This window comes from Xyrauchen texanus, chromosome 30, assembly GCF_025860055.1.
Source record: "Xyrauchen texanus isolate HMW12.3.18 chromosome 30, RBS_HiC_50CHRs, whole genome shotgun sequence".
In the NCBI taxonomy this organism is placed as follows: Eukaryota; Metazoa; Chordata; class Actinopteri; order Cypriniformes; family Catostomidae; genus Xyrauchen; species Xyrauchen texanus.
Window position 1 is genome coordinate 7094239 of NC_068305.1, and position 26121 is coordinate 7120359.

Consider the following 26121-nt stretch of genomic DNA (forward strand, 5'->3'; position numbering starts at 1 on the left):
TCTGACATTACATTTTTACTCAACTGATGGTTAGGTTTAGATTTGTGGTTTTGGTTGGGGGTACAGTTTATAAAATATAGATTCCTCTTCACTTTATTAAAGCCAGTACAACTTGCTTTACAAGTCATTGTTGGCGCCCCCTGTGGACATTTCACCCAGAAAATGGACCTCACATGTGCCCATATGTCCAACAACCCTTACTGCTTTGGCAACTGGGGGCAGTTTTCACATGTCGGTAAGCACATCCCTGCAAAAAATCCAGCTTAAAGGGTTAGTTCACCCAAACATGAAAATGTTCTCATCGTTTACTCACACTCATGTCATCCCAGATGTGTATGATTTTTTTTATTCTGCTGAACACAATCAAATATATATAGAAGATTTTCTCAGCTCTGTAGGTCCATATAATGTTAGGGAATGGGTGCCAACATTTTGAAGCTCCAAAATTAATATAAGGGCAAAACACATAGCAAACACCTGGATTTAACCACTGGAGTCATATGGATTACTGTTATGCTCCCTTTATGTGGATTTTTGAGTTTCAAAATTTTGGCACACATTCATTTGCATTGTGAAGACCTACGAGCTGACATATTCTTCAAATATCTTAATTTTTGTTCTGCAAAAGAAAGAAAACCATACACATCTAGGATGGCATGCGGGTGAGTAAATCATGAGAGAATTTTAATTTTTGGGTGAACTATCCCTTTAACCACCATGCAGTTTCCATGCTGGTCTAAGCCGTTTAATGCTAGTTTGGACTGTTCAAGCTGGTGGGCCAGTATAGGCATGCCTTTCAACAGCACAACCCAGCTGGTGAAGATGGGTGACCAGCATGGTCTTTCAAGTGAACCTGGTCTTGCTAATTAAAAAGCCTGGTAGGGTCACCAGCATGCTGGGGGACAGCACACAAAACACAACTTAAGCTGGTGACCAACAATGCTGGATGTTTTTTAGCAGGGCAGACCAATTTTAGCTAAAAAAAATAAATAAAAATCATCCTACTGTTTACAAAGAGTTCAGTCTGGGAGAGAATAGCACACACTCCAAAAACACACAAAAAAAAAACGGTATCCTAGCAACTAGAGACTTAAGAGACTTGCCTGCACTGCAAAACCGAGTCTCAACCTTGAGCTTGCCATAAAAAGCACTCCTAACCCTGCAAAAAGCAACTTTCATCTGTTACACAGAGACACAGGTTCTTTTCCTAAGGAAACCAGGAAGTATTGCATTCACATAAACAATAATGAATGTGATTCACAGGTTGCAGTTTCTTACTACATTTTATTCAACTTACAGTAAGGTTTAGGGAAAGTTTAGAAAGTTCTCTAAAATGTAATTATATGCTATAGCATTCAGATTTGACTTCACTGGAATAACTGGAATAGTCAAACATGTAAAATAGAAAGGGGTGTCCACATACATACTGCATATCACATATACTGTATAGTACAGCCTGCACAATTCCACAGAGACTTTGGCTAATCTGCGCATTATCCGAAAGCCCCTCAATTCAAAAACTGGGAAAAATTATTGAAATGTATAGGAAGTGGTGGTGGTGTAGTGGGCTAAAGCACAGAACTGGATAGCAGAAGGTTGCCGGTTTGATCCCCATAGCCACCATCATTGTGTCCTTGAGCAGGCACTTAACTCCAGGTTGCCCCAGAGGGATTGTCCCTGTAATTAGTGCACTGTAAGTCACCTTTTGATAAGAGTGTCTAGCAAATGCATTAATGCAAATGTAATATAAATGAAATGTGGAAAAAAGTATACAGATTTCACAGGAACCTACTCATGAGGGATGAAAGAATTGTGGAGCACTGTTGTACAGATGAGGACACACACCCCTACAATCCACTCCACCCATGAGGACTGGAAAAACAATGAGGTCAGAGCCCAAGCTGCATGATGTGATGGAGGAGGTGTGTATATCTCCCTAGCTCAGCAGATTTCAGTATGGCCTGCAGACATGTCAAGTGCATTCAAGCCCAGAGCCCCATTCAGAGTTTTTGTCTAGAAGACAAAACCAGCAGACAGATGGCCCACTGTTTTCCAGGCACACCAAGGTATGTACATTTTCCCACCAAAAATGGAGATGCAGACACCCAGTTCTTACCAAAGAATGAGGAAATATAAAAAGCAAGTTTCAGGGATTTTAGGGGAAAGACAGGGTGGGAACAGTTTAAATGGGAGAAGTGAATATGCCCATTGCATCCAGAATGACACAATATCATTTGTATCCTTAAAGGTCACTTGATTTTGTTCTAGACCATAAGATGTTACTGTATGTTATGGTGCCTTGGAAGCCAGTCTGAAACCATTTTCCTTAAACGGTCCCTTCGTACATAAAATACAGTTAAAGCACAGCAAGGCAGCTCTGATCCTTCTTGACTTCAAAATGTTAAAGGTGAAAGTCACAGGCTCAACTGTGTGAATTTGTTTAGAGAACACACTACTCTAAAGGCAAATTGCAAAAATGGCTGATGCGCACAGGAAGTGCTCCCTCTAAATTGGCCTCCAATGACATTGGGGAGACTTTAGTTAACTTTTGCTTGTCTCAATGTAAAGGTCAGGCTTTGCGTCGACAGAATTGGATTGCTGAATGTGTGCTTTTGAGCAGCTCTTGTCCTGACAATGTGCCACCTGGCCACATCATCAACAATTTAATTAAGTTGCATTTCATCTAATAGCAATAAACAAACAAGTAATCAATTCATTTCCACCCGGAAAAAGACCAGATTCATGCCTGAAGCCCCTACAGTGGCTCTACAGAAAGTCACTTCAGTTTGCAACGATCATACAGCATGGCTAATATAATTGTTCTCCCTTCTAAGTGCCCTTGTGAGGCCGATTTATCTAGTTTGAACGTGGGGACACATGGTGAATGCTATAAATGTTCATTTTTGGATGGATCAGCAGTCTGTAAATAATTCACACCTGTGACACATAGATGTTTCTCTAATTACTATTCTTTTGTCCATTGAGTAATTCTCCTATCTGTCTGCCATAGTAACACTCATATCCTACATGTGTATTACTCATTAACCCTTTTGCATGTATGATCAAACCGAAGTGATTACATTAGAATGGGCTCAGATGTGTATGATCAAACTGGTGTGATCTGCATTCATGCTGCTGTTTACCAGCAAAATCAGTAGTCATAATGACTGAAGTGGTAGTGATAATGAATCAGCTGCTCAAATATTCTTTTCAACATCACAATTTCTTTATTTATATATGTTACAAACTTTCAAACAATCATATAAAGCAGTTACCGTCAGAGTGAACTGTTTAGATGCAGCGCTATGGCTATGTTTTCTGACGTCAAAGAATATATAAACTAGTCAGTCCACTTAAACCTTCTCCCATCAAAATCACTTCCGAGGCTGGGAGAGTGGAAGGGCTAGGTTTTTAGAATTTTCTACGCTCCTCAATTTTGTATGCTTCTATAACGATACAAACTCAGTATCCCATCTTGCATTGCAATGAAAATATGCCGGTGCACATAGCCAGCAAGTGCATTTGCGATTGTATTTTATCCATCATTATCAATCATTATAAACATCTAAAAACAACATTATATGTTTGATAATGTACCGTATAATCTGACCTTCAGTGCACTTGCTGTGATATAATCTGTCCTCCAGTGCATCTGCTGTGAAGTGTAAGGAAAGGTTTATTTTAAATTCTGTGCACATTAAAGAACTAACGCTGGGATAGCTGTCAGTACAGGAGAAACTCACATGCAAAAAGGTTAATAATCTTTGCAATAACAATAAAAGTTTTCTTTAATAAAACAAGTACTACATTTTTTTTCATTATCGTGAACTATATGTGGACTATTTTCACACCTTACATGATAAAATACAATAAATGAGGGTAACATGCATAGTCTACAAGGTTTGAGTTGTCGATGGAGTTCTGTTCAGTGCATTTTTTAATGTGTTCTGTTCATATTTTAATCGTATTTGTATTTTGTAATGTTGCATTGTTATAGAGTTGTATAGAGTTATGCAATTTTTTAGGAGGTTGTGGTATTTTTTTTAACATTCTTTACTTCTAAATTACTAAACTACACCATTAATTTTCAAATAAAATAAGAAAATTGTATGTCACATTCACTTCAGTGAAGATCTACATTTCTCATGCATTAGGGGCATGACTTTTAAATTAAAATAACCTGAAATTATACAATTATAACCAGTAGATTTGTTTGGTTGTAGCAAATTAATTAATTTATTTATTTATTTTTAGATCTCATCACAAGTTCTGTATTTGGATATATATTTAGACATTATCAAAGACATAAAAAACTAAAAGTCAAAGTTTAGCATTTTTCTGTTTGAGGTTTTTTGAAGTGTCAGTTTTTGCAATGGTTCCACACTGATTACTGACCATGGTGTTAAAAAGAGAAGACTTGAGGATAACATTTTTGTTACCTATAATTTATTATAAACATTCCAATTCAATAAATCAATAGAATAAATTAACAAAAAATGTCAATAAAACCAACAGCCGGAATGAACAATGATAATTAATTTTCTTAGTAATAATTAATATAAAAGATAATTAATTTAAAAGTCTTAGACTAAACATTTTGCTTCCACCCCTAATGTGAACTTTCTCAAAGAGGAAAATAAATAAACTGTCTCAGCCTTTGATCTGTGTGTCTGCGTGTGTAAGCATTCTTGAAGTGTGCGAAGTATTATTGATCACATTTTCATTAGTTTGTGTGCGTGCGCGCGCACGTGTTTTTGTGTGAGTGTGTTCTGCATAGTGCCTGATTTATTGATTTTATCTGACAAATAATAATACAAAAATATTTTATCATCTCACCCATTAATTTCCTATTTGGGGTCAAATTTGACTCTGAACATCACGAGTGTGACCTTTTTTGTCACACCACCACACAACCTCAAGCCAGCACAATTTTTGTGTGTGTGTGTGTATGGAAAGCAAATGTAGGAAAAGTCACCAAATCTCATGCCACTGAGAGGAAGGAAACCATGTTGTTTGAGCTGCATAAGGGTTAAAAATTACACAAACATGACAACAGTTGTGACGTCTGTCTAATTCATGTTATATGCAACAAAAAAAATATAAAAAAATTTAATAAAATTCTAAATAGTCTAGATGGGTCCCCTTTGGTGTTCAGGAATAGTTGGTCACACTAGGGCTGTATAGTGGGCAGGACAAAGGGTGCGATGACACATGTTGTGGGACGTGCAACCAAGCAATGTCTCGTTACGTCACAGTTTTTAAAAAGTTTCAGAAAGGTGGGAACTATAAATGCTCTTTTTTTAGACTGGGAAGGAAGTTTTGAGTTCTGAAATTTACAGTATGTTTTTATAGTACAGTTTCCTCTTATTAGTCACTATTAGGAAAACTCACTATTATTTACGGAGGAATGTGGGAAAAATAAGTTTTCTTTGACAATAGCCAGCTGAGTTGATCTCTCTGTCTTATCTAACTCACAGAAATGGTCTCATTAGGGAATTGTTGAATGTAGCCCAGGAAAAAGCAAACTGGGGAAAAAAAATTATAATTTACAAGTGCCTCATCAGATGAAAGTCTAAGAGGAATGATATGAATAAAAGAGCTTGGCTACTTTTTAATCTATCCATTTAATATACTCTTATGATTTGATGTCCTTTTTAGAGCTTGAAAGCCCCTGTCACCACACACTTTCACTGTATGGTAAAGAGCAGCTCGGACATTCTCGCCAATTTAAGTAAGTCTTAAGGCTTCTTTTCTCTGCACACTCTTGACAGCATGAACAAGAAGTTGTCTGTAACAATGCCATGCTGTGATTAATCAGTCTTTTCCACACTGGTAAAACAAGTTTTAATAGAGATACACTTCCTATTCTTGTCAGCAAATTGGCGCACCCTTTAAACATCGAGGATATTTTAAGGATAGACACATGCCAAACTTAAGAACTCTGCTATATTGGAACATTTCAAATTATGCAGATTTTTATGAAAACAAAAGTTGAAAACCATTTAATTGAACATTTTTGTTCTTACAGAGCCACTATCACTTAGCTATCATTTTAAAAAGATACAATCAGCAGTCTGGGCAAATGATTCATACACATGTGAATTTATATGGTGTAGAAATGGCTGCACTGGTTTATGGTTTCACTTTGACCCGCATTTGGGTCACTGCCCTCATTTTTTCCATGAGATCAATGATTTTACTACCCATTGATGTGAGGGGAAGCATCCTTAAGAGATTTTTAAGTGAAGTGTGAATACTTTTTCAATCCTGGTTTAATGTGCAAAAACAACTATTGACAACCATTATGTTTATTTCCCGACCAGCCAGACACAGCAACATTTGGTTCAATAAGTGGCATGACTTTGGGGTGGGGCAGTCTAACTAATGGAAGATGGGCCGAGTGTTTAGGCATCCTTTTTGAAAACTGTCATTATTTTTGCAATTCCATTGGTGCCGCAGTTGGCACATTACCCACTTTAAATAAAAAACTGATTAATCTGTGCCTTTAACAAGCTTATCAAAAAATGGCAAGTGCAACACCAAACATTTCCAAATTGTCAAACTTGTCAGTATAAGCCAAACTCCCAAGCATCGGTTATAAAGTTGGCTCAGATAATTGCCATATTACTGCCAAGATTAACCTTGTGCTTTTAAAGATGTAGGACACAATCAGGTAATAAAGATATAAAGTCATTAAGATGAACCATGACAATTACTCACTGTCTAAAAGTTTTGGTCTGAAATCTGATTCCAGGTCCAGTTCTTGTTGCAATTACATTTTACACGCAATATTTTAGCTTTGAGAACATTGACTCCATGAGCCAATGTTATCCAGATTCCCACATCCATTCAGAAGTTACCCAATTACTCCAAGCAGGATGCAACAGAATCATGTGTCCCATTTACCTCCCTGCTGTCTCATGCCAGATGGATTGTCATTAGTCTGTAACGGATATCATGACAAGGGTTCAGGTATACTTCGGTAAACCTTAGTAAACACCATTTGCCACTGCATCCAGAGATGCAGGTTAAGACTTTACTATGCAAAGCAGTAGTCATACATCAACACTGTCCAGAAGCACTTCTCTGGGCTCAGCCTCATCTGAGATTGAAAGTAGACTCGTGTTTTGTAGTCTGACGAGTCCACATTTCAAATAATAAAAAAAAACAACAAAAAAAAAACAGCCTTTGTGTTCTCTGGTCCAAAGAGGAAAATGACCATCCAAGATGTTATCAGTTCCAAAAGCCAGTGCCTGTCATGCATTTGGGGTGTGTCAGTGCCCATGGCTTGGGTAACATGCACATCTGTGAGGGCACTATTAATGCAGAAAGATACGTATAGATTTTGGAGCAACATATGTTGTCATCCAGATGCTGTCTTTTCCAGCAATATCCCTGCATTTTCCAAAAAGACAACGCCAAACCATATAATGCCCAGATTACAAGTGCATGGCTGCATAAGAAGAGAGTGCTGGGGTTCTAGACTGACCGGACTGCAGTCCTGACCTGTCTCCCATTGAGAATGTGTGGTGCATAATCATGCACAAAAGAAGCCACCGAAGGCCTCGTACAACTAAGCAGATGAAGACCAGCATAATGGATTAATGGGGGTAAATTCTGCTTGCTAAACCTAACATATGTGTGTCTTCATTGCCCAAAAGCTTAAGAGTTAATACAAGAAATGGTGATTTATTACAGCAGTAAACACTCCACTGTCCCAACTTTTTTATTATTATTATTATGAAATAAAAAAAAATATCACAAAAGGTAAAACGTCAAATAATGTTTTGATGTTGTGCTTTCAATATAGCACAGGTTGAATAGAATTTACAAATCTCTCAATTTTTGTATTAGCATTTTACATACTTTTTCGTAATTAGGGTAGTAAATAAAGTTCTGAAAGTGCTGTTCTGTAGTCAAGTCAAGTGGTTTTTATTGTCGTTCAACCATATACAGTTAGTACAGTACACAGTGAAATAAGACAACGTTCCTCCAGGACCATGGTGCTACATAAATCAGCATAGGACAAACACAGAACCACATGAGACTACACAGACTAAATAACATACCTATATAAAATGCACGTGCAAACGTGTGCAAAAAGTACGGGACAGTACAATAAATTACTAAAAATTAACAGGACAATAGACACAGACAGAGACAGTGCAGCGCCGACCAATACACAGTAGTCAGGACTCAGGACACCTGTGTGTGTGTCAGTCCAGTCCCTGAGTATTGAGGAGTCTGATGGCTTGGGGGAAGAAGCTGTTACACAGTCTGGCCGTGAGGGCCCGAATGCTTCAGTACCTTTTGCCAGACGGCAGGAGGGTGAAGAGTTTGTGTGAGGGGTGTGTGGGGTCATCCAAAATGCTGGTTGCTTTGTGGATGCAGTGTTTTTTGTAAATGTCTTTGATGGAGGGAAGAGAGACCCCGATGATGTCCTCACTATCCTCTCCAGGGCTTTGCGGTCCAAAATGGTGCAAGTCCCAAACCAGGCAGTGATGCAGCTGCTCAGGATGCTCTCAATAGTCCCTCTATAAAATGTAGTGAGGATGGGGGGTGGGAGATGTGCTTTCCTCAGAATTCGAATAAAGTAGAGACACTGCTGGGCTTTCTTGGCAATAGAGCTGGTGTTTAGGGACCAGGTGAGGTTCTCCGCCAGGTGAACGCCAAGGAATTTGGTGCTCTTGACGATCTCCACAGAGGAGCTGTCAATGTTCAGTGGAGAGCGGTCACTCTGTGCTCTCCTAAAGTCAACAACCATCTCTTTTGTTTTGTCCAAATCCAGAGACAGGTTGTTGGCTCTACACCAGTCCGTTAGCTGCTGCACCTCCTCTCTGTATGTGTGTAGTGCTTTCTAAAGTGCATAAACGGGGTCAGAGGCTCCTGATCAAATTATGTTTAAGTGCGTTCAAAGCGATTCTGTACTCTACACACTAATTCTATGGTCTCCTGAATGCCAGGTGTGCTCTGAGTTCGGATCGGTGTGCTCACATTCGCGGAGTTATTTATTTTTAAAGTGCTCTAGATTTACTACTTTCACATCGGTGTAATTCCACATATGTTTGGCCACTACATGTTACTATACACATCTAAAATATCCCCACTGCACTGGGCTTTTGTGGACAGAAGGGAAGATAAGAGCAGTTCACTGCATTAACAGGATGTTGTCAACACAGCTTCAAAAGTCTTCCTTCAGTTCAATTTTGTTCCAAAAATAAAGGCTTGAGTGTTTAAAGCTGGAGTATGCAATTTCTGCAACACTAAAACCACTGAACGGAATTGCAAAAATATACGTTTTTAAAACAGCTTTCTGAATACGCCCCTTGCCTGCAGTTGTTCAAACAGTCAGAAAGTCCCACCCCAAACTCGCACCATTGACTTCACAGGCAGAGTGCGAGGAGGTAGACAGATACGTAGTTAGACAGGCAGGTAGGCCATCCAATCATTGCATTCAGGCCAAATGAAATTATTGGACAGGTCTTTTACAGGCCAGTGACTGCCACAGATAAAGGTGCCACTTGATTTATTGATTGCTGTCAGGATGCAAAGAGACTTTCAACCAGAATAGCAAAAAATGCTTCTGGTATAAATTGCACACTCTAGCTTTAACCGGACTGTGTAGCAACGCAACTGAATGACTTTCAGTTCCAAAGCGTTTATAAAACGTGTATTCTTCCACCCACTGCGACTGGAACACCATCCTAAAATACTTCGAGTTTCCTGTGCTCAGTAGATTGGAGAAACAAATAGTGCAACCGGTGTAGTCCGATTCTTGAATTACTAATCTGAGCCAGTTCTTTTGAACCTTCCCCATAAAACACACTGCGCTACCCCTCCTAATTAGGGGCTCTTATGATGTGATTCTTCTGAATTTACACTGCAAAACCTACAGTACATTGCTTTCTTATGAACAAATGACTCTAATCAGCAAAAACATATTTTAACTTGCATCCGGCATCTAGATTGGTTCGCAGCGGTAGACCTGAAGGACGCGTACTTCCATGTCTCAATACTGCCTCGACATCGACCCTTTCTACAGTTAGCGTTTGACAGCCAGGCGTATCAGTACAAGGTCCTACCCTTCGGCATGTCCCTGTCTCCTCGCGTCTTTACGAAGGTTGCAGAGGCAGCCCTTGCCCTGCTCTGAGAAGCCGGCATTCGCATAATGAACTGATTACTGAATCATGGAATCTGAAATTAAACTTGAATTGTTTCTGTCACATGTATTTAATGCTCATGAGACATAAATCAGAGTAATTACTGGATGGTTATTGAGAATGTAATATGACAAAGTGTTGATAAAGATACACCGGTTTTGTGTTTAATTTGTGGTATTTTTTATTTATTTATTTTTTAAATGAAAGAATGAATAAAATATCTTAATTTAAGAAGTCTACACCTTTTTCAAGAATCTGTTAAAATGTAAAAAATCTGTTAAAATATTAAATAATCTCCTTTTGTAACAGCTACTAAGTGCAGTTAATCCAATTTTGATTGCATGTATTATTTTCCTCAAAAGTAATAAAAGAATTGTTAATAAAATCATTAAGAAACCAGAAACGCTAAGAGGAATCGGAACGATATCATTAAATTCCCTAAAATTGTAAAACACACACTCCAGGCAAATACCAGTAACTACAGATATTTCTAATTGTATTAGGTAACTGATTTAGGTAAGGCAGCCTTTCAATAGTTAGTAATTGCACAGTATGCAGTAATTTTATCCAAATAACGTTAAAGTAAGGGATCATGTACAGTCAAATCAGTCATTATTACAAAATAAACCCAACAGGGTGATCGGGACTTCGTCTTGTGATGCTCAGACAAATAGAGCAATGCTTTGAAAACACCACAGAGCCACTGTGCTTACACTTTTCAGGGACATCAACTTACAAAAGTCTTACTTAGATGTCCCAACATTTTAAGCTGGGACAGAAAGTATTTTAATACCAAAAAAATGACACACCACCAAGTGCATGAAGATCAGAAGGTAATTTCATAATCTGAATTACTATAAAAATCATTTAATAATAAGTCTCACCACAGAAACCAGAGTTAAAATTTGCCAGCAATGTTGCACTTCTATACGTGTGAGAGATGGCCTGAACTCTTGACACTATAGAATGATGAGCAGTTGTGCAGGCTGCAGCACAGCTTGTGACAGAGCTTTGAGATGAAATATGAAGCTGTCTGTCTCTGGTGATTACTGCAGCACCATCTGTGCATTGGGACGGCCAACGTCTCGACTGACTGACAAGATCCCTTTAGGAGCAAAGACAGCAAGGGAACGCACACACACACACAGAAACTTTACAGTTCATCAGCTCTCTGTTTGCCTTACACCAGCCAGCCAATATCTCCAGCAAATCCCTGCACAGGTCCCACTTCACACATTTATCACCTTCCTGCAGCTTTAAGTGTGTGTCTGAGGAACCCCTGTGGAATCTGCACATTCTCAACGTGTGCGTTCAACCCGACAGACTTATTACATGACATGAAATCCAGAACACACGCACACACACACACACACACACACACACACACACACACACACACACACTAACCTCTGGAGCTTAACCATAATAAAATGTATTTTATTGATTGGACGAGCTGGGATATTGTCAGGCCTCTTTAAGAACAAAGTAGACCACCACGTACTATGCACAATCTGTTGCAGACAAGCCATTAAGAGATTATCAGGATATAAATGGGTGAATGTAACATACAAAAAATGTATTATATTTTGCTTAAAGAACATTTTGCCTATTTTAGGACCATTAATATTTTTGCATGGTGACATTTTTATTTCTGTACATTAGGCACATTTTATCCCCCTCAGACTCATTACCATAATGTGTCTGGGTGTTATTTAATTTTTTACTTTTTGTAAAAACTTTTGTTTGTAATTATATCTCGGTGATGTTCAGAATGTGGAGAGCACTCTGTGCATGTATCAAGCATGAAGAACAAATTCAAAACACGATTGCACATGGGAGACTGCAGATGTCAAGATTTATAGTGAAAAAGAAGTACAATTTTGGTCTGTTCTCCAAAACTGATTGTATCATTTCAGAAGACATTAATTAAACCACTATAGTTGTATGGATTCTTCATGATGCTTTATGTCATTTTTGGGGCTTGACATTTTTGAATTGTATGGATATACTGTATTCACCTAATTTCTCTATCAAAATATCTACATTTGTGTTCCACAGAAGAAAGAAGTGGTTAGTGGGTGAGAAACAATAAATAAATTTAACTACAATAAATCTCCATATTTACTTTCATTCTTCTTCTTTTGTTTTTGGCAATCAACATTCTTCATTTACTCACCCTCATGCCATCTCAGATGTGTCTGAATTTCTTTCTTCTGTTGAACACAAATTAAGATTTTGAAAAGAATATTTCAGTTCTGTTGGTCCTCACAATGCATGTGAATGAGTACTGACATTTTGAAGCTCCAAAATAAACATAAAGGCAGCATAAAAGTAATCCTTATGACTCCATTGGTTAAATGCATATCTTCAAAAGCATTATGATAGGTGTGGGTGAGAAACAGATATTTTTGTTTTCACTAAATATTCTCCTCCCTGCCCAGTAGGTGGCAATATGCACAATCGAATGTTAAAACAAAAGAATGTTAAAGTGGCCTATTGTACATAGGCCCTGTCCCAATACCCACACTTGCGGTCTTGATACTTAAGTGGGCGTGCACACGGAGTGACCAATGTCTAAAACATGCCAAAGCTCAGGGCACTTATCCCACTCTAAATCCACACTAGCGTAAATACCACTTCGGAGTGATCTTTCTGGCTAAATGTATCCCTGAGTTCATTACTTTCAGCAGCCCACACCCCGCCTACCCGAGCGATCGGTGTATTTCGCCAAGATGATATCAAGGCTTTTCACAATAAAGTTATTTATTATAATCAGATAGTAAAACATAAGTGAAGCACAAATTTATTTTAGTATATATTCAACATAAAGCATAATATAATGTTCACAACGGTTTGGGATGACTTAATAGCAGCAACATAATTACAAAATATATCTTTATATGTATATTTACATTTTGGATGATGCAATTTTACAGTTTGTTTGTTGTTTTTTTTACTGTTAAACATTTTAATCTGCAAAGTAATGAAAATCAAAATGAGTATTAGTAATGAAACGACGGATGGCACATTTCTCCCATTGTGGTTAATGTGGAGATTAATTGTCAAAAAAATATTGATCTGTTTCTCACCCACACATCATATCGCTTCTGAAGTCATTGTTTTAACCACTGGAGTCTTATGGATTACTTTTATTTTGTCTTTATGTGCTTTTGGGGATTCAAAATTGTGGTACCCATTTACCTGCTGTCACGGTCTCGCTCACCTGCACCGTGTTTCGTGTCGTCTGCCCCATGTTTTCCGTTTCACCCGTCACTAGTCACGTCCATGTCACGATCCCTTGTTGTCCGCTCCGTGTTTTCTGTTTTACCGCTCACGCTTCCTGTCATGTCTTCCTTGTTGTCTGCCCGTGTTTCACTGTCTTCGTGAAAACTACACTTCCCTTCTTCCCGTCGTTTCCGGCCCTGTCAGTGTGTTATTGTCCGCACCTGTCCGTCATTTTGTCATTACCGTCTCTCTTTATTTAAACCCCGCTGTTTTCCCTTCCGGTTGTCGTGCGTTGACGTTCCATGTCTCCGCGTATGTCTCGTTTGACTCTCTCTGTTCATGTTCCCTGCCAGTCTGTCTGCATGCTCAAGGTTACCCTGTTCCCTGTCTGTCAATCCGAGGTTACCCTGTTGTTCTCCAGTACACTTAGCTTGCCTTTCTCCCATCGTGGATTTTGATTTGTTCCAGTGTTTTGTTTCTTTTGTGCTAATTCAAATAAAAGCCGCACTTGGATCCACACCCCCGTCTAATTTCTCCTATTTCCACACATCATAACACCTGCATTGTGAGGAACTACAGAGATGAAATGTTCTCCTAAAAATCTAAATTTGTTTTCTGAAGAAGAAAGAATGTAATACACATCTGGGATGGCATGAGGGTGAGTAAATGATTAGAGAATTTTCATTTTGGGTGAGCTATTCCTTTAAGATAATAAAGATAAAAGTCACTACAACAAATACTACCATGATGTATAAATAATTTACCATTTTAAAACTTTTTTTTGTTGTTGACATTTTTGTGGATTGAGAACTGTATTTTGTTTCTTTTTTTAAATTGTCACGCAAATAACATAACAATGCAAAAAATCTTAAGGGTTGGAAATTAACGGGGACTTGGGGCAAAAATGCCACAGAAATTGACAAAAATATCCCAGAAATTCCAAATATGGGGGCAAAAATGCCCACACAACGAGTTCCCTTGTTTTATTAATAATATCTGATAAAGTTACAATTGCACACATTGCAATCTTCTTTTGACTTCTGAACATAATTTTTTTTCCTGCCCTCCAGTGCCTCGCACCAGACTGGCTCTCTGCTTCCATCAAGCCGCATAAGTTCGAAATTGTACTCCCGTGTTAAATTCCGTAACCAATCTCCCCTCTTGTTAAAAAAAAAACTGACCTATCGGGTAACAGTCTCGCTCACAGTGCTGTACAGTACTTCCCTGCCCTGTCTCACCTGCTAGAGGCCAAAAGTGCACAAGGGATGAATGTTATATAAAGAAGATATGAGAAATCACAAAACATATTGTAACCAAATGCTACAATTTACTTATTATAATAATATCTCAATATGTTAATTAACCATAATGGTAATTAAGACTTTATTATTACAACAATACATGTACAGAACAGCCACTTTTAGTGTTTGAATCAATCATATCTCTCACTAAACACTGTTTAATGTTAAAAATGTTTATTTTTGCCTTGTTTTATTCGGTTGGGATGTAGGAGTTGATAACAGTTTGCTAATCTCATTCCATATTTGGATAATTGCTGCAATATCATAGAGGATACATTTCCTCCTCTGTGATATTGCATTATATTAGTTTTGTACAGTATGTTAACTTAACAGCCAAAATACTTAGACATACATGAATGAGAATAAACCTGAAATAGGAATGTTTCAGTCACGATGCACATTATGTAGTTCAGAGGCAATTTAGAGACATTCAGAATGTTACAAATGACTATTTCTATTTAAATAAATGTATTCTTAGTATGTTCTGTTTGTCCAAGAATCCTGATGCAGAAATGCAGGTCTTTGGCATATAGAAGCTGCTAGTTTAGGACATGTAAGGAGTCTGTTTCTCAAACTAGAGACTGTGATTTACTTGTCTTTTTGTTGCGCTTCTGGGCTATCAACTTCCCTCTCTATAGTGATTAGAGATTCTTTTTTCAAAACAGTAATGCATGGAACAGCCACTTTAGAGGAAAATAAAAAATAAGGGGCGGGGTCAATACTGCCCCAGTATTGAGGTAAGATGGCCCTTTTCAGAATTTTTAATTTTGTGCTGGCAAATGTTTCTATTTATTTATCTTGTTACTACCGTATGCTGGATGATGCATCATCATCCTGTACATTCTCAAAGTTTATTTATACTGTATGTTACAATTTAAAAGTAAAAGAACATTGTTTTTAAGGGGGGCATTTTACCCCATTTGACCCTATTTCACAACATATATATTTAAATGTAACAGTTAAAGTTATATATGCTTTCTAAACATTGACAATTGAACACATTAGAAACAACAAATTAAAAAATGAAAGACTGAGTCAGAGACAGTCTGTGTACCACACAAAACTAACATTTTATCTGAAATTACATCTTTCATAGAGTGCAGCTAAAGTCAGGCTTAACAAGCCATTTCATTACAGTTTTAAAACAGTTAGCTCATGTGGGTGTTGAGGGCTTGAGAGGAAATCATTGATTTCTGCTCTGCTTGATGTAAGGCCCTCCACAGCCTGAGAAAACAATGACCATTAGCAAATCCAAAATCCATGATCTACTGTAAAAGCAATTAACATAACACTTTTACTCACGGCCAAACTCACATTCTACAGTTGTTTTATTGATCCGAGGTGATTTAGGTAATTAGTTACCACTAGTATAATTAGCTATATCTTTCAGTAATGCTTGCATTTGAGATCACTTACTATTACAGTTCCCTATCGGGTTGGCATAGCCTACATTCCAGAGTTCATGTAGGCTGTTTTGAAAGTTTGCTCCTATCATTTCTTATCTCCAGATGATCATAGGGTTTTGGAAGTCTAGGCATACAAGTCCTCTTTCATGCCCAGCATCACAAAACACAGCTAGTCCAATAAACACAACCAATCAATGTGTATTAACTTTCATTTCTGCCACAAACAAACTATACCTGCCTTTGCAACTTTGTGACAACGATAATTTATGCATCAATTTACTCAAAAGAATGGATTTATATCACTATGACAAATTATCATGATGACAATTTGGTATGAGAGCTACAAATCAATACAAATGTTTTTCAACGGGACTTTAGCTGATGTGGTTTTAGAAATCACAGACGGTCTTAGTCTACAGCTGTTGATGTTTTTGCCATAGCATGCGTATTACTTTTCAGTGAAATCTGGGTCACAATTAACAGCATATTTCTTTTTTGTATATTTGTATTTTGATTATAATGTCTTCAGCCGACTGAATTTTAGGATCACAAAGACTTTCAGTCCATTACTTAGTCTTTTCAAAAACTGAAGCATCAATAAATGATTTAACTTAAAATCGTAGTATTGATTTATTAGCTCTTTTCATTTTTTTTTTTTATTCTTCTCAAGAATCACTGCTCAATGTAATCGACTGTGGCTCATAAACCTCCAAACATGATTAAGCCAGGTGATTACAAAGGCACATGTAATACTATTAAAGACCTCAAGAAATGGATTTACATATTTTCTTATCAAAACAGAAAGTTGAGATGGGGCTTTTCCCTTTTGAAAAAAAAACAAATATATAATATATATATCCTATAGTGATACAGAGCGCAAAAGTAGGGTTCCAGATGTAAAACCCTATTAATTAATTTTGTCCATTGGTATATACATTTTTAATGATAACTTATAAACCTGTAAAGATAGACCTACCTTCAGCTCCCAAGTTGTTAATCAATGGTATATGCCTCTGTTGAAGCTATCAGTCCTGCGATTTGTTTTTAGAAACTACATTATCCTGAAGAGAAACGCTCCAGCAATCAGAGAACTGCGGCCAACAAAGTGCGAATGTATGCACTGTGAATGACGCAATTAAGTCCGTCTTCTTATACACTGGTTGCCAAAAGTTTGGAATAATGTACAGATTTTGCTCTTATGGAAAGAAATTGGTATGTTTATTCACCAAAGTGGCACTCAACTGATCACAATTTATAGTCAGGACATTAAAAACATGAAAAATTGCTATTGCAATTTGAAAAAACTTCTTAAGCTACTTCAAAGAGTTCTCAACAAAAAATCCTTCACGTGCAGTAATGACAGCTTTGCAGATCCTTGGCATTCTAGCTGTAAGTTTGTCCAGATACTCAGGAGACATTTCCCCCCACGCTTCCTGTAGCAGTTGCCATAGATGTGGCTGTCTTGTCGGGCACTTCTCATGCACCTTACAGACTAGCTCAGTTTCTCAACTGGTCAGTCTATTCTGCACTGCAAAATAAATCGAGGTGCGATTCATAGCTTTTGTGCGAGTGTAATGGAACCAGTTCACGCTTATGATCTGCTCTGCTCTCTGGCACTTGCACAACAATCGTGCTTCTCTCGATATTGGGGTGCACAGACCTCAAAACTGATGAGATCAATTTCATTTCTGGTGAGACTTGTCTAGTATAAAGCGTTATGGAGAAACTGAAGTCAAACCTCCCAAACAGTAGGCATCCCGGACATGCCAAACAGCGAGGAGGAAAAGTGCAACACTTTGCTATAAGCTACCATTTTTTTTTTTCATTACACATCACATTTACAAAATTGTTTTATGATTCTACATGAGTAAAAGTAACTGATATATTTTTACAAAAAAGTTACAGCTTCATATTAAATAAATCTATAGGTAGAATCTATTACACATCATTTTTATTTCAACAGTGGCAGTTGTGGTTAAAGCTTCAATGTGATTAGGCTAGTATTTTTTTTTTTCATATATACTATATTTTATTATTATAATTATTATATATTATAACAGACTAGCATCATTGACCTAACCATTGGAATGAGGAGTCTTTCCTCCTGTGTTATATTTACGTTGGATGGTGGGTCACCTCTTGATTTCCAAGAGCAATTTAGCATGATTACTCAAGGATAAGGTGCTGAAGTGATGGCTGCTGGAAATGGGGCCTGACTTTTTTCTAATAGTGATGTTGCTGTTTGTTTACATCAGTAATGTCCTGACTATACTTTGTGATGAGTTGAATGTCACTTTGGTGAATTAAAGTACCAATGTCCTTCAAAACAGAAAAATCTGTACATTATTCCAAACGTTTGGCTGCCAGTGTATATTTGCAAATATCTAAATATTTTGCATTAAAATGTTTTTTCTAATCAAACAACATTAAATCAATAGTTTTTAAAAATGTTTTCATTGTTTTTAATTCTACTTCATCATTCAAAATTTGAAAAACGCTTATTTGCTATCTGCTACTTTCTGGCCAGATGCAGGTGGTATTTATAATTTAGGGGGAGGGACATTCCCATTCTAAAGAGCATTTCATTGGATAAAAAATTGGGTATGCCCATGAGTGCAAGATGAGTCAAAAATATTTTGGTCTGTTTTTCCAAGAAGAGAAAACTGTACATTTTATGTATACCTACATACTTTCTCCCATCCCGGTGTAATATGTAAAAACAGCAACAAGTAAATTGTGTTTTGGTTATTTTCCCCTGAAAGTATAATAACTGTGGCTCTGTGGGATTTTCACAATGCATGTGGACTAAAAGCCACAAAACAACTTTGATTTCATGGGGTCTTTAATAATGACACCAGCAAAGATAGTTGGCTATACTCACCATTGAGTCCATTAGGAATACTCCTGTGGTGATGTGGAGTGGGGAGATCATCCAACGGCCGCCTTATGGACCCTATCTTAGTCTCTACAGCTTTGTGTATATGGTTATGATGGTGGTCTGGGCTGCCAGCACTTCCACCGCTGGAGGTACTGCTCCCATCCCCAACATCTCTAATAGTCCCAGAGCCTCCATTGAGGTTGCTCAGGCTGGACTGGCTGTCAATGGAACTCCTAGATCCAGCTCCATTCCTATCTTCATCCAACATGAGAACGATCTCCTTCAACTCTGTGTTTTCCCGCAGAATGTTCTCCTGGCTGACCTCCAGTTCCTTGAGTTTCTGCTGATAGGTACTCACCTCCTTCCACACAGCACTCGCCGCATACCTCCCAAATCTCTGCCATTCCCGTGACAACTTTTTACCTTTTTGCCGATCATCGTCCAGAAAGCAGCAGAGCTCCCTGAGCTCCTGGATGTCATCCTGCAGTTTCTGGTTTATCTCCTTTAGATTACGGATTTCGTGGAGGTGCACCTGCAGTCTGCGGTTGATATCCTTCATCATGTTGCTATGTTCAAGCATTAGGTTCATCTTCTCACCGTCAACTCTTCTCAGTTTCTTGATCAAGTCCTCTTTGCTCCATCTGAGCAGTTCCTCGTCAGGGATCTTACTCAGGTCATCACTAGGACAATGCTTGGCCATCATGAGTCATCCAGAGGTACAGTTTCAGGGTAAAATGTTCAGCACAGAACACAATGCAGATCCAGATCTAACATGGCATTGTGTTTCATTCCAAAGCAATGTAAAAACGCAATTTAAACTATAGCATTCGTGAATTCGATTTTGTAAAGATCTACAAGAATCCCTTTGAAAAAAAATAAACCCCGAAGAATGTGCATCAACTTATTTGTATTCCAGATGCATTTAATAACGCTTCACTTGCCCAAAACTTCGCAATAAAGCAGGCATTCAAATCCGAAAATATCCGCGATATGTAAATCCATGAGCATCGTTTTAATTAAAGCGCCGAATTTCTGCAGGAAATAAAATCCTTTAGACACGCGTGATCGTGCAGGTTTCAAGAGCAATGTTTCAAGAAATAACAGCAACAAATATCATAGGCATTCAAAATCACGCATCCGTTCATGCTGAACCTCGAAATATCCGATTATGCTGTGACTCTTCACTCGTGTGAACGCACGGGCTCTCAGGTTCTGCTGCGAAATGATCAGACTCAGAGCGGATTTGAGCAGGTACAGTGATGAGCGACAGAAAGCGGAACTGCCCTCTTAAAGAGACAGAGCATCATTTCCCACACCGATCTTATTATAAGTTTGTCTAAAATGCTTCGACAGAAATCACCCATTCACATGTCATTCGCACCTTCCACAGATAATTTACCTAAAAGGGTTAGTTCACCCAAAAATTTAATTTCTCTCATCATTTAATCACCTCATGCTATCCCAGTATGACTTCCTTTGTTCTGCAGAACACAAATGAAGATATTTAGAAGAATATCTCAGCTCTGTAGGTTCATACAATGCAAGTAAATGTTGGCCATAACTTTAAATCTACAAAAATCTAAAAGTTACACAAAATAAAAGTAATCCATTCGACTCCAGTGGTTAAATCCATATGGATGTGGGTGAGAAACAGATCAATATTTAAGTCATTTTTTACTATCCGCATTTCCTGAGCAACCACTGGGCGACGCCATGATGATCCTAATTGCCTGTTTTCTGTTTCTGGTCTAGAGATGCGATGTAAAACTAACCGAAATGAGCAACTGAGTGGAGACATAAACACAATTTAAGTGTTATTTGAAGTGAAAATTAATTTAATAACAATTCAAAGTAGTTAATGATATCAACGTAACTAACCTCGGATCATTGCATGTCATCTACACACTGAGGCACTGTCAATTAAAAACACTGTCGGCACTATTCAGCCACGTTTGATTTTTTGACAATTTAATTTAATACTAAAAACATCACATTACATGCTAAGAATATATGCTCTTGCGAGTGGAAAAACTGGAGACCGGAAATTGAAAACAGTCGAATCGTGAAACACTTCTACTATCAGGAAAAAGGTGGATAAATCTCCACCTTTGACCAGCCTCAACCAGTAGGTGGTGATATGCTTGACGAATGTGATTTGCCAAAAAAACAAAAGAAGAGGAATGTGGAAGTGAAAGTTAAAGTGTAGGTTTATAGTTAAAGAGGATATAAATAATGATCTGTTTCTTACACACACATTATATCGCTTCTGAAGATGTAGATTGAACCACTAGAGTCTTGTAGATTTCTTTTATGCAGACTTTTAGCTGATTTTTAGAGACTCAAAGTTCTGGCCACCACTCACTTGCATTGAACGAGTCTACAGAGCTAAAAAATCTTCATTTGTGTTCTGCAGAAGAAAGTCATACACATCTGGGATATCATGAGGGTGAGTAAATTATAAAATAATTGTAATTTTTGGGTGAACTATCCCTTTAAATAGAAAACTCTTTCGTCATCTCCTCACCCTCAGTCTCTAAAAACTTCTTGTTATCAAAATGCCAGCTGTTCTTTTTCATACAAATGAATGGTGCAGTTCAGTTGCAATTTTGCTTGGTTTATTATACATATACAAAGGTCCCCTCACATGCTTATCACAAACCGGTTAGGGTTGCACCAGCTGTGCATTAACCTTGTCACTTAACGCCACTGATAACAGCCGCAATGCGCACTTACATAAAAATAAACTATAGTGCCAGATCACCACTCATTAAAACACAAATGCACGAAATGGAAACCAGATGTTTCTTCTGCATTAGATAGTAACCTGATGAAATCTATACCAAAATAGACATAATTGGCACAGGCAAAATGTGGTACGGTCATTTAAAGGTGAGATGGGTGGGAAATGTCCCTACCACTTTTTGCCTTTGCCAATTTTGTCCCCACTACTTTTTTGGACTAGCTCTCTCGCTTCTCATTTCCAATTAAATCGCAAAGCACACTCCAAACAAATGTGTCCCACTCATGATATACTGTATATTGATTCACTGATACACAGATGCAATCATTGTTTATAAAAAAAAAATGTTTTTACTTTAAACTAAAGCTATAAACTTAACCATGAGACCACTCAGTCATACAGTCTAATGTATTGCTGATCTATGCATTTATCCACTGACCAACAAAATCCCAATACTGACAGTGTTAAATGCATGGATCAAGTTCTCAAATTAATTGTGTGACATTTTTATTTGAGCAATTGAATTGGTCATTGTAACAGGGTTTAAAATGGGCAAGGAGGAGGCAGGAACCGGACGAAGCATCAAAGTTATATTTTAATGAAAACTATTTGTGTCAAAAAGACACAAAACACACACACGGCAGCTGCGTATGGCTCTCTCTCTCTCTCGAACTGCCACATCTGGCTCTGCCTTATCTCTCTCCTCGGCTGATTTTCCTGATTGGGGGTTGGCCATGCACACTAATGGCCCAGCCCGGGCAACCCTCCTCTTCATCATCACAGTCATTAGTAATAACAATTTATCAAAAAAGAAAAAGATTATTTGACAATATCTGCTCATAACCTTTTCATATTCATGAGTTTCACCACTTTGTGACATCACAAACTGTCTCCATCACTTTTTAAAACAAAGAACATGTCCCACCGGTCTCACCCATAAATTATACCTATAGACATGGGGTGGGTGAAATTCCCATTGCAGTGTTGCCAGATCTCACCAGAGAGATAAGCAACCTGTTTTGGAAAAACAAGCCAAAACATGCCACTTGTCTCACCAAAATAAGCACACAAAAAAAGCTTATTTTTTCCCGTGTGGTGGATTTATCGGTAAAGAAATCTCCTTCTGAGTCAAAACTCGGCAGCATCAAATCTGTATAAATCTATCATATCAACATTATAACAAACATTTTGTGAAGACTTGCAAACAACTGAGAAATGTACTTTTTCACTCAAGTATTTTTTTCCTTGTATCTGGATTAACCATACATGTACAGTATACAGTATTTTGCAATTGTATTTGTTAAAAAGGTTCGCTGTCATTTACTGCATAACGCGGTGCCGTTTTGTGTTCCGTTCTGCATAACACGGTAGCTCATTTTAGCATTCACCCCATTTGAACATACTTTGCAGCCAACCCACCAGACCCCTTGGTTCTCCCGATGGCCAGTCCTCCACTGATTATGCCTCAAAGTGTGTCAACCCACCGGGAAAATGCCTGGTATGCCAGATTACCAGTCCAGCCCTGCACAGAATCTATATACTATATTCATATATAATAATCGCACATATTGACAACTACACCTCTCTCTCCACTGCCGAAAAGCCCTCCAGAAATGCCAGATATCCACCCCATTTCCCCAAAAACAAGCCCAATTTCTCCAGTCTTCTAACAAACCTTCTTCAAAGGCCGCCACCCTCCCCATCTCCGAGCACCACTCCTGAAATGAGGGAGCTCCAGCTGACCTCCATCCCCTTAAAACTATCTGTCTGGCTATCATGACACTGGTTAGGACCCAACTCTTTATGTGTCTATTCTCTATATCAATGACCGCCCCATTGCCCAAAATACAGAGTCTGGGGCAAAATGAAACCTGAGTGCCCAATACGTTACTCACAAAACTCTGAACCTTCAACCAAAATTCTTGGGTCTTAACACACAACCAAAAGACATGGATTGTGTCTCCATCCTCTGATTGGCATCGCCAGCAGGTGGGTGTGTCTTTAAGACCAAGCCTATACAATAAAGAGGGGTGTCCAATAGACTCTATGTCAAATCTTGAATTGCATAAGGCGCACCCTTGCATCTCTAGATGCAGACTTGATGTTATTTTGAATCCTAGCCCACACTCCCACCTCCAATACCAAGTTTAAATCTTTCTCCCATAGTCTCTTGATAGAAGTTAGAGCTCTGTCCCCCAGACTCTGAATTAGCAGAGAGTAATATACTGATGCCTCATGACCTTTACCAAAAGCAGTAATCACCCCTCCCAGAGTGTCTGCCGCTTTAGGGGGGTGTATACTACCCCCAAATATAGTACAGAGCAGGTGGCACAGCTGTAAATAACTAAAGAACTGAGATCTGGGAATCCCAAAATGTTGAACCAAATTTTCAAAGGATCTCAACACTTGCTCTCATATAGGTCACTGAGTGTAGTAACCCCCTCACAATCCACTCTGACCAGCAGAAAGGGGACTTATTAATACATAATTTTGGGTTCAGCCATATATTTGAGGCAACGTTTAAATGTCCAAATTAAACACTTTTGTCTATACCAAATGTCGCAAATGGTCCGACAAACTAACTTAACTTCTCCAGTTAGTTTTTATAGAAAGAACATCCTGTTCAATAGGGAGGGGCTCTCTCATGTGGAAGTGACCAATGAGCCATATGTCTGAAACCGAACGCATAATAATAAAAATAAATCTTGGGTAGGCCTAACCCACCTTTGTCAATCGGCCTATGCAACTTATTGAAATTGAATTCCATTCCAAATGTCTTTGTTATGCTATCAAATTGCTTGAAATAGAAGGGGGGGGCATCTACAGGGAGTAACTGTAGCAGGTAGATACATTTTGGAATACAATTCGCTTTAATAACATTAACCTTCCCAATCATGATAAATGTAATGAAGCCCAATACCCACATCACTCGAAAACCTTTTTATTAAAGGGTCAAAATTAACTCTAACTAAATCACAAAAATTAGCTGGGAATAAAATATCCAAATACTTAATAATGACCCATTTGGGCCACTGGGCAAGACAGAACAATAATGGGGAAAGAGGGCAACTCTGCCAGGTGCCTACAAAGTAACTTAATCCATCCAATAAACGTATTCCCAAACCCGTACATTTCCAAAATCTTAAAAAGATTATCCCATTCTACCATATCAAACGCTTTTCGTCATCAAGTGAGATTGCAGCGACCGGAGTCATGCCACTGACCACATGATATTGATGAAACGACTAATGTTATCAGAAGAGTTATGACCCCGAATAAACCCCACATGATCTATACGTATAAGAGACATAACTTTACTTAATCGGTTAGCCAAAATTTTTGACAATATTTTAACGTCTAGCTGGATCAGGGAAATTGGATGGTAACTCTCTATGTCACTCGCTTGGACCTTTGTCCTATTTAAGAATCAGACTGATCCAGACTTGCTTCATGGTTGGCGTAAGTCAAGTCAAGTCAAGTCAATTTTATTTGTATAGCACCTTTCACAACACACATCGTTTCAAAGCAGCTTTACAGATATCAGCATTAACAGACGATAAAACTGTAATGTCTATAAAGTCGATTAATCATCACTGTGTAATTTCGATAAAATGCGATTTTTAATAGTGTTTAAAAATAATTAAATGATAATTGTATTAATAACCCCAGTGAGCAAGTTGTAGGCGACTGTGGCAAGGAACACAAAACTCCATAAGATGTTGATTAATGGAGAAAAATAACCTTGGGAGAAACCAGACTCACTGTGGGGGCCAGTTCCCCTCTGGTTAACATTTTGAATGTAATGTAAATATTAATTATGTATAGTTAAAATCATGGTTTAAAATTATTAAAGTGTTAAGGGTCAGTGATTAAACATCGATTGTGTTTGAACTGTAAGATTAATGACCAAAGTCTTTGAAGTCCATCTTGATTAATTGCAGAAGTTCACATAGATGCAATTGTCCTTGTTAATTGGCTGATGAAGGCTTTTGTTGGCAATAGTTAGTCTATGCATTCCATTTCAAGATCGTAGTCCATCTATAGACCGAGGTGATGCAGGTTGGAGTTGGCATCATTTCATCCTCTGAAGTCCGTCATAATAGATTGAAGTGATGTTTGGCTGGCACCGGCTGCATTTAGTCATCATCATTCTGCGACATGTAGCAGTGGAGTCCAACATGAAGCAGGAATGGTGCTGGATCCAGCCGGTTCTGGTGACCTCAGGATAGGAGTCCCGAGGTTGAGACAGGGAAACAAATAAAAAGATGTAAGCGTAGATGCCATTTAATTTATTGCAGAGTAAGAGATCATGCTCAATGTTTCTGGTTTCTGGTTCCAGCAGACCCAACTAAAGCAGCCTAATTGTGGTTTGGAGGATAAATTAGGTGTATGCCTGGCTAAATAGATGAGT

General features: G+C 38.1%; 1 protein-coding gene across 1 annotated transcript in view; it reads right to left on the minus strand.

Annotated features, from left to right (window-relative positions):
• The window catches only part of LOC127624023 (coiled-coil domain-containing protein 85C-B), a 61776-nt gene extending 41993 nt beyond the window's left edge, over positions 1–19783 (minus strand). Inside the window, exon 1 of the mRNA XM_052098628.1 lies at positions 18974–19783. Within this exon, the coding sequence (XP_051954588.1) occupies positions 18974–19673 (700 nt within the window). The 5' untranslated portion in view covers positions 19674–19783. The remainder of the gene's footprint in view (positions 1–18973) is intronic.
• Positions 19784–26121: the final 6338 nt, after the last annotated feature.